This window comes from Equus przewalskii, chromosome 10 (genome assembly GCF_037783145.1).
Source record: "Equus przewalskii isolate Varuska chromosome 10, EquPr2, whole genome shotgun sequence".
NCBI lineage: Eukaryota > Metazoa > Chordata > Mammalia > Perissodactyla > Equidae > Equus > Equus przewalskii.
In genome coordinates this window covers 4,360,914-4,370,448 of record NC_091840.1, presented here as the reverse complement: position 1 = coordinate 4,370,448, position 9,535 = coordinate 4,360,914, and the positions used below count along the sequence as shown (strand labels likewise).

Genomic DNA, 9,535 nt, shown 5'->3' with positions numbered 1-9,535 from the left:
GGTCCCTGGGGCCGCGCTGGCCACGCCCCAGGGGCGGGCCCGAGGGCGGGGCGGGGCGCCGGGCTGGCTCCTCGGAGGTCCCGGGTGGCGGCGGCGGCGGCGGCGGAGACGGCGACGGCGACATGGAGAGCGGGGCCTACGGCGCGGCCAAGGCGGGCGGCTCCTTCGACCTGCGGCACTTCCTTACGCAGCCGCAGGTGGTCGCGCGCGCCGTGTGTTTGGTGAGCCGGCGGGGGGCGCCGGGGCCGCGGGGACCGACTCCGCCGCCAGGCCCGCGGGGGCCGCCTCGAGCCCGCGAGCGCGACAGGTGGCGGCGGCCGAGGGCCGGGGCTGGGGAGCGGCGCTCCTGGGGCCGGCGAGTGGGGCCCGGACGCCGCCCACCCCACCTCCCAGGCCCCGCCGCCCACCGCTCCAGCCCCCGGGTCGTGCCTGCCCACCCCTGGGCCCCGCTGTCCCCCACTGCCCGGGCCCGACGCGGGGTGGCCGAGAGGCGCCGCGGGGAGCAGGCGCGACGGCCTGCTGGCAGTGGGAGGAGCTTGGGGCAGCGCCTGGGCAGGTGGCCGGCGCGCCGCGACTCCCAGCTTGGGGAATTCACCGGAAGGGGCTTTCCGAAGCCATGTGGTGTGTGGGGTGTGGGGTGTGGGGGGCGGCCTGGGGCCCTGAAACAGGGCCTCCCTTCCGCTCAGGAGCAGGCCACGGGTCTACTTCCCCACCCAAGATCGGGTAACCCCAGGGTGTACCCCTCCCCTAGCTGGGCAAACCCCCCCCCAGCCCCCCCACCCCACCCCCCACCCCGGACCACGTTGCAGGGTTGGGGGAGGTGGACTGCATCCCATACTTTTGGAGAACCAGAGCCCAGAGCTGGACAAGGTGTTAGAGTGGGCAGGTGGAGGGCTGGGCCTGCAGTGGCCACACGGTGCCTGCCTGGAACTGGGGCCTTGGAGGTGCTCTGGTGGCGCCCCCGCACCCTCCCTGCTGGACAGTGGGGTCTGACCCAAGGAGCTGATGTCCCGAGTGTCGGGATGGCAGTGCCAGGAGTTGGCCTGGCACACTGCTCCCAGCATCCTGGAGTTCCGGCCTCATCCCCAGCTGGGGGTGGGGCTTGTGACTGCCAGCTCCAGAGCCTATTGAGAGAGGCTTGTGCAGTCAGGGCAGGGCAGGGGAGAGGCCTGGGCAGGGCAGGGGAGAGGCCTGGGCCAGCAGGCCGGGGTAACCAGGTGTCCAGATCATCCTGTATCTGCTGACATGGGGCGGGCATGGGCGGTGGCCTTGAAGTTTGGGGAGGAGACAGGTGGCATGAGGCTGTTCCCAAGGGCCTGGAGCCACTCCCAGAGTTCTGGCTGGTGCACCGCCCTCCACCCCCCCTCCAGGACCTCCAGAGGTCTGAGTGCAGAGCCGTGTCCACAGGCCTGTGTGTCAGAGCAGCCTGGAGCGCCCTGTGTGGGCAGGACCCACTATGGGTGGGAGGCAGACTGGGGTTCCCCTGGAGGGGGAGGGGCCAGTACAGAAAAGAGGCCGGAAGTCCTCAGAGGAAGAAAGCTGGCCAGACTGCAGAGGCCAGCCTGGGCAGGGAGGAGGCGGAGGGGCTCTGGGAGTTGGGAGTCTAGGGGCATGGGTTTCAGTTCAGAGGTGAGAGGTGGGAGGGGTCCTCCATCACTGAGGTATTCAGGTCAAGGTTAGGTGTCATAGAGGTGACTCAGGCAGAGGTGATGGAGGGTGACTCCAAGCCTGGATTTCTGTGACTTTGTGGCCCATCGTGTTTAAAACTAGTTGAAAGTAGGGTTGGGCTGGTGTGGACAGATTGCCCTTCATCCCCATCATGTCCCTAAGCCTAACCCTAACCTCAATGACCCCTCCACACAGGCAGCTGGGGCGGGGCAGCACCCTCTCATGAGATCCCCCTCCACTTTACTCGTCCCCAGTCCAGGAATCCCCAGCCACATCCCTTGTGCTGACGGTTGTGATCGGGTATCTGGAGACGCCCAGAGAAGGTCGGGACAGTGCAGCAGGAGGCAACTTGCTTTTCGGCTCACTCCCCATGTTCAGAAGGGGCTGCGATGCCCGACCTCCAAAAGAGGAATGGCAGCAGTGGGAGAGGCCGGTGTCCAGACCCCATGCCAGGGCCCCCCATGGAGTTTGTCCGGCGGCCACTCACCCTGTCCCCCTGCCCCCTCAGATCTTGGCCTTGATCGTGTTCTCGTGCATCTTTGGTGAGGGCTACAGCAATACCCACGAGTCCCAGCAGAGATACTGCGTGTTCAACCGCAACGAGGATGCCTGTCGCTACGGCAGCGCCATCGGCGTGTTGGCCTTCCTGGCCTGTGCCTTCTTCTTCGTGGTCGACATTTATTTCCCCCAGATCAGCAATGCCACTGACCGCAAGTACCTGGTCATCGGTGACCTGCTCTTCTCAGGTATCTGCCGGCAGCACCTCCCTGATCTTGGGGGGGAATAGGAGCAGGTGGTGTTCCCAAAAGCTCTAGGGTTCCGTGATTGCGGGGCCTCGGTGCCTTCGGGAGCAGCCCGGGGCCCCCAGCCCCCTTGAGCAGACAGGCTCGCACACAGGGATTTCTGACCATCTGCTGAAACCCACTGGTGTTGTGTCACGGGCGCTGGACTTGGGAGGCAGGCATCCCGTCCCCACCCTGGCTTCTGCATCAGGGCCCTTTACGCTCCTGGAGGCTTCTGGGAGATCCCTGTCTGTCAGGCTTCCCTGTTCTCCCAGGGGTCCCCTCTCAGTCCCCCGGAAAGCCCCCCGTGGAGCTGACCCTGCCCTCCCGGCCTCTCTCCAGCTCTCTGGACCTTCCTGTGGTTTGTTGGTTTCTGCTTCCTTACCAACCAGTGGGCAGCCACCAAGATGGAGGATGTGCGAGTAGGAGCTGACTCAGCGCGGGCAGCCATCACCTTCAGCTTCTTTTCAATCTTCTCCTGGGTAGGTGGGCCAGGGGGCAGGGTCATGGTGTCTTCGGTGAAGGGTGGTGGAGGGCTCAGAAACCCAAACCTGGGGCTCCCTGCAGGGTGTGCTGGCCTGCCTGGCCTACCAGCGCTACAAGGCCGGGGTGGACGACTTCATCCAGAACTACGTGGACCCCACTCCAGACCCCAGCTCGGCCTACGCCTCCTACCCGGGTGCGTCTGCGGACAACTACCAGCAGCCACCCTTCACCCAGAACGCCGAGACCACTGAGGGCTACCAGCCGCCCCCTGTGTATTGAGCTGCAGGCAGGGATGGTAAGGGGAGCAGGGAGGGCGCCGGGGGGCCTCCCCTCCGTCCTGGACTCCTCCTGCGAGGCTTGCCTCCCTGAGCTGCTGGCCCCTCTCGCCGGCGCTGCCTGGAGAGCCCCTGCCTTCCCGGCCTGGCTGTGGAGCCTTGCCTGAAGTGCCTGTGTGCCCCCAGGGCTTTGCCCAGCACTCCTCAAGGGCATTTGTCAGCCAAGGGTTTTTAGCTAGATGTGTTTTGTGGTTGCTTTGAGTGATCCCCACCCTGCCCAGAGAGCTGCAAGTGCCCGCCGTGCTGTTTTCACAAGTGCCTTAGCTTCTCTCCAGCCCCGAGGAGCCGTGGGGGCCGCAGTTCCTTGGGGTTCTCTGCCAAAGACGAGGCTGGGGGCCTCCACCTGCCCTGGTGCTCGTGCTGGGCGGGGCTCCCTTCCTCTTCACTCAGGTTTGTCCCCGCGCCCCCACGTCTGCTCTGGGAGGGGCCAGCCCGCGCTCACTGCTGTAGTGTCTGCCCACTCTTGGATCGGGGTCATCGCTCTGCAGCCACTGTCTCTGGGCTGCCTTCCAGACAGCCCCCAGGTTGGCTGGTGCCACCCCAGGGTCACGGGGCAGCACTTCTCCTTGCTCCCACCCGTTGGCGACAGGGAGGGGCTTTGCCTGACCGATAACACCCAGCTTTATGTAAATATTCCGCCACTGTTAGGAGGTATGGGCACACCCCTGCCCCCCCCCCCCCCCCCCCCCCCCCCCCCGGCCCCGGCCCCCGCCCCAGGCTGTTCTGAATGTGTTAAAAAGCCAGGGGAAGATGCACACCCTCAGATTCTGTTAGACTGATCTGAAGATGGAATAAAGGTTTTTCTCATTCATAATCTCCATTGCTTGGGCCTCCTAGTCTGGGGCTAGGAGGAAGAGAAATTCCACTCTGGGTACACCCTCGGGGGTGGCTTTATGGAACAAAAATGGATTTTGAACAAAGTTGTGGCAGTCTGCCCCTCCAGCGAGCCTCTCCTCTGCCCTTTCTCCCCCCGTCTGGGGTCTCATTCCTCACACTGCCCTCCAGCAACATCTTAAAATAGCAACTGTGCTCAGCTGGTAAACAGGACGGTTTTCTGGACCGCCTTGCCAGGGTCCTGCTCCGCCCTTGCTAGAGTTGGGCTGGGGGTGCCCGGGAGATGCCCCTCTGGACGCCTCTTCCCCAGTAACCCTTTCTTTCCTGCCCCCCAACAGAGTGGGGGCACCCTGGGAGCAGCCAGGGTCCTCTGCTTCCTGCAGACAGGGCTCGGCACCTCCAGAGCCCATTCTGGGACCCCAGCCCACCCCGGAGAGCAAGCCCAGCCTAGCTCTGGCAGGAGGGGCCAGAGCCCCTGAAGCAACTCCTGGCTTCCCTTTTTAAGCAATGACAAGAGGAAGCTGTCAAAAATGGGCCTCAATAATCTCAAAATCTTGAGTAAAACTAAGAGCGCCCTGTGAATTACAGCCCAGCCTCCACTCAGCGTACACCTCATGTAGGCTGGAGCAGTCACTAGCAAACCAGAGCAGAGCAGGGGGCAGAGGAGGCCGGGGTGGGAGTGGAGCAGGGAGGCCGTCCCGGAGCCAGGCCCCATCTGTATGGGGACACACCGCCAGCCCACCCCCAGCCTGGGGGATGGTGGTGGATCCTGCCTCCAAGCTCGCAGCCAACAGCCCATTTCCCAAGGCACAGCTGAACTGGTCGTCTTGGCTCCTGAAGGGTCAAGTGTCTTTCACAAACAAAACCTGACCTCACAGCCCCAGCCGGCAGCGTGGACCTCGGCCTCATCCGTCCAGCCGGGCCCCGGCCCCTCCGGGCCCCCGTTCTGTTCTGAAACCCGCCCAGATGGAAGAGCAAGTGAACGTTTCCCATAGGACGCGCCGAACAATCACTTCTCAGTGAAAAAGGGCTGCGGTTAAGAGGTTGGTGGCACTAGAAAAAGATCTGGAAAGAAATCCCCACCCAAATCACATCAGAGCTTCCACAGCGAGACCCGGGGAATCCCAGGCCATTAGAGAGAAATGTGCTTTCACCAACCAGTGCATTTTTTTTTAACTTTTTATTGAGATTATGATAGTTTACAACCTTGTGAAATTTCAGTTGTACATTGTTGTTTGTTAGTCGTGTTGTAGGTGTACCCCTTCACCCTTTGTGCCCACCCCCTACCCCCTCCCTGCCTTTCCCTGGTAGCCGCTAATCTGTTCTTTGTCCACATGTTTAACTTCCTCATATGAGTGGAGTCACGGAGAGATTGTCTTTCACTATTTGGCTTATTTCACTTAACATAATTCCCTCAAGGTTCATCCATGTTGTTGTGAACAGAACGATTTTATCCTTTTTTATGGCTGAGTAGTATTCCATTGTATGTGTAGATGTGTGTGTGTGTATATATATTCCATATCTTCTTTATCATCAGTTGATGGGCACTTACAACCAGTGCATTTTAATATTAGTTATTTATTTCACATACCACAATAAAAGATCACAGACCCCGCTCCCCCCACCCCCACTTTAAAAGGCAAGCTGTAATTCTGAAGAAAATGATCAGCGAGTGTAGGAAGGACTTCCAGCCCAAAGGGAAGCCAGAGGACCCAAGTCCAGCCATCCTCAGGGGCTGGGACCCTGTCCCAGCGGAGGACAGTGTGCCTTTGCGTGGGACGAGGCTCGGTGCTGAGCCAGAGGTGCTCCGCACGGACTTCCCACTGAGAACAGAAACTCAGCAGTGAAAGCCACAAAAGGGGAAGAAGCCAGCAGCACCACTGTCACAACAGTGTGTGGCTCTACCCCTCGCCTCAAATGAGAGGGAGGGGACGTCTGCTGTGGCCAGACCCTGAGCCACAGCGCAAGGTCTGCTCTGGCCCAGAGTGGACCGTGAGCAGACCAGCAGCCGGGAAGGGAACTAGGAAAGGCCAGTGGGCAGGAAAGGAGGGGAAAGGGCCTACAGACGCACAGAGTTCCACATGCTAGTGAAACCTCACGTCCTCCAGGACTTCCTCCTCTGAAAAGGCCGCGCAGCCCGTGCACGCAGCCATCCGCCAAGGGGCGGCAGCAGGAAAGGGAGCAGGTGGCCGGTCCCTGGGCGCCGAGGCCTCAGTTGGCCGTGCTGCACTGCAGGATCTGATGAGGGGCGAACAGCTTCCGGGCGCCCGTGGCCTCCCCCGGCTTCCCCAGCACCGGGAAGTTCTCCTTGTTCTCTGTGCTGTCCAGCCCGGCAGGCTGGCCCAAGGGCTTCTTGAAGTAGCAGAGGCGGCACACAGAGTGGTACTTGTCTGCTCCTCCGATCACTTCGACCTGGCCACGGGGACACAGAGGGCCTGGACTGAGACGGGCACCGCCCCTCGGGGCCACGGCCCACCCCGCGGAGAGGGCAAGTGGGAGCTACCTCTTTCTCCGTGCCCAGCCTCTTGGTGTAGGCGGCCTCGCGGAAGCACTCCATGCACACCGCCGTCAGCTTCACCACGCTCTCGGCCAGGGGCACCAGGTTCAGGATGGCCCCGAAAGCCTACAGGCCCAGGGAAAGACAGCAGGTCCGCACATGCCCCTCGCAGGGGACAAGCACCGAAGCCAGGGAACTCTGCCCTGACCTCACTTGCCCCCGACTGCCATCCCCGGCAGCAGACGGCATCCAGTCTGGGAAGGACTTACTCCTGGGCAAACCAGGGAGCTGGTCTGGCTTGTCTGAGCACCCGGGCAGCTCGCAGGCCCCCCAGTGCCAAGCCCCAGTCTTTCGGGGGGCGTTGTGTTGAGATGGAGGAGAAGGGTGCTGGGCGCCCGTCTCCATGAACAGCCCTGTGCCTGCCGAGGCCCCTTCCTCCCTCCCGATCCCGTCCCAAGACCTGGATCAGACAGACGCCTTACCTTCCTCTGGAAAGTCCCATCCAGTGCGGCCACAATCACGGTCTTCCCGGCGTTGGCCATGGCCTCGCTGAACTCCACGATGTCGGGGAACTGGAAGGGGTGGGAGAAGGCTCAGTCCTCCGGGAGCCAAAGGCCACTCCAGCCACTCGATCAGCGTGGAGCATGAGAACAGGAGGACCCTAACCCTCCCAGCTGGCCTGAGTGTTTCTGCGCTCAGTCCCTGCTGCATGTGGCCGTACATGTCCACGAAGGCCACGTCCCTTCACCATTCCGCCAGCATCCCCCGGCAGAACCAGGTTCCGCTCCACACCCAAGCACCGAGGACCTGTCACCAGGGTATGCGGTCTGGCTGGAGGTGTTCTAACACTGCGGTGGTCAAAGGCTCGGGCAAGAGGGCTGCCTGGGGCTTGAACTCTGCTCTTGGTTAGACCCGTTAGCTGTGGCACCTTGGCCATGACTTCATGTTCCTGAGCCTAAGAAACGGCAAGGAAGGCGCCCAGTGTTGTTTAGGGACCAAAGGTACTCAAATAATAAACAGATAATGTGCCATGTGACACTGTGAGAAGGGCCCGGGATTCCACCAGCCATTTACAGAGCAGGATGACACAGCTCGCCTGCCCTTCTAAATACAGGGCTGCAGAAAGGCCATTGACTCAGTAAGGCAAATTTCATTTTAAATGGCCCAAGGAGAGGCTGCTACTTAAATCCTTTGGTGAGTTTCCATGGGTCAATCCTGTGCCTTCAGCATTTATCTAACTAAATTGATCTCTGGGCAAAGGGTCTCTCTCCAGGCCGCTCAGGCTGTCATCATGGTGCAAAGTCACTAAGACCCGAGCGCTTAGCAAGAAAAGGACCATGAAAGTGGTTAGAAAAACCAAGAGCAATTCAAGTGGAATTCAACCAAAGCCAAATCTGACACCCTCTGCAGAGCGGGCCGGGCCTGAGCTACAGAAACGGGCACCCCCACCCAGAGACTCCAGCACAACCACACACACGTCCCCCCTTTTCTCTGGAGGACTCATCACGGGCCACAGAAATGCAGCTCCCAGCCAGTGAGGAGCTGCCAGCCAGCACCCCTCCCCCTCCCGCAGTTGTCACAAACAAATCTGTTTCCAGACATTGCCAGCTGGCCACTGGGTAGGGGCCGGGGGACAAAACTGCTTTGGGCTGAGCACCCTGGGCCTCGCCCAGCACGCTGAGGCAGATGTCAGGACACCGGTCCTTCCACACCAGGGTCTGGGGACCCTAGGAGCGTCCTTGGACTCCCCCCCCCCCCAGCCACTGCACCAATGCCCACAGCAAAGAGCGCGGTTCTGCCACTGGAACACGTCGCCCCAGTTCACAGGCCACCTCCCCCGGGAGCGAGGAGCCCTGCACCCGGCAGGGGTTTCTGAACTATCACAGATAAGGGTGGAGCTGCCCAGGTTGTCAGCAACATTTCAGAATGTCCACTGGTAACCACGTTACTGGTATTTCCTTTTATTGCCCTTAGCTTTTTAGGTTATATTATGGGCTGAATTGTGTTCCCTCCCACCCCGCAAATTCACCTGTTGAAACTCTCACCCCCAATACCTCAGAATGTGACCTTATTTAGACAGAGGGGTTTTTGCAGAGGTCATCCAATTAAGGTGAGGTCAGTAGAGTGGCCCTAACCCAATATGACTGGTGTCCTTATCAGAAGGGGAAGTTTGGACCGAGACACACACAGAGGGACGATCTTGGAGGTGAGGACCCAGAGAGAAGGAGGCCGCCTACAAGCCGAGGGGGGGGCTGGAGCGGCTCCCCCCACAGCCTCAGAAGGAACCAACCGTGCCGACACCTGGGCTCCCGGCCTCCGGCCTCCAGGACTGGAAGAGAACCAATTCCTGTGGTTTCAGCCGCCCAGTCTGTGGTTCCCGCTACAGCAGCCCTCAGACACCAATACAAGTTACACTTAACATGGAACCCCAAAATACTTAGTAAATTTAGGTTTTCTTAGCAGACAAAAGTAATTACAACATAGGATTCAGGTAAAAAATAACAAGAGGGGCTTCTTGGTGATGACAAGTTTGCCCACACAGGGTCACCTGCCTCGAGCCATTTCCTAATCGAGTTCTGAGGAGGGGGAGAGAACCCGAAGGAGAGATCGGGAAGCCCACAGGCACACCTCCGCCGTCGTCACCACCTTGCCAAGAGCGGGCTGGCTCTGGCCGCGCAGCAGACGACCCCGGCTCTGCCCCCACGACGGCCTCGCTTCCTGCGAACGCAATGGTGCAGAGCAAAGGCCACAAAGGACAGGGACGAAGAATGTGGCCAAGTAAACCCTCCAAGTGCGAATGGCAAGAGACTAAAGAATTGCCACAGACAGAACACAAAGGCAATAAACAGGGAAGAAACATTCACAGCACGCGACAGAGCAGCCCCGGTTATGTCACATCTGCTAGAAAAAAGACACACCAAGAGAAAAATGGG

General features: G+C 60.6%; 2 protein-coding genes across 2 annotated transcripts in view; one reads left to right on the top strand and one right to left on the bottom strand.

Moving 5' to 3' along the window:
- Positions 1–52: 52 nt before the first annotated feature.
- Positions 53–5,568, top strand: SYNGR2 (synaptogyrin 2). Its single transcript, XM_070559818.1, has 4 exons — positions 53–221; positions 2,177–2,414; positions 2,793–2,932; positions 3,018–5,568. The coding sequence occupies exons 1-4, from the start codon at positions 123–125 to the stop codon at positions 3,213–3,215; spliced, it is 675 nt and encodes a 224-aa protein (XP_070415919.1). The 5' UTR covers positions 53–122; the 3' UTR covers positions 3,216–5,568.
- A 95-nt stretch (positions 5,569–5,663) lies between these two features.
- Positions 5,664–9,535, bottom strand: part of TK1 (thymidine kinase 1) — a 12,682-nt gene continuing 8,810 nt past the window's right edge. The window contains exons 5-7 of the mRNA XM_070559817.1: positions 7,085–7,174; positions 6,609–6,728; positions 5,664–6,517 (exon numbers count right to left, since the gene is read on the bottom strand). Coding sequence (XP_070415918.1) covers positions 6,317–6,517; positions 6,609–6,728; positions 7,085–7,174 — 411 coding nt within the window. The 3' untranslated portion in view covers positions 5,664–6,316. The remainder of the gene's footprint in view (positions 6,518–6,608; positions 6,729–7,084; positions 7,175–9,535) is intronic.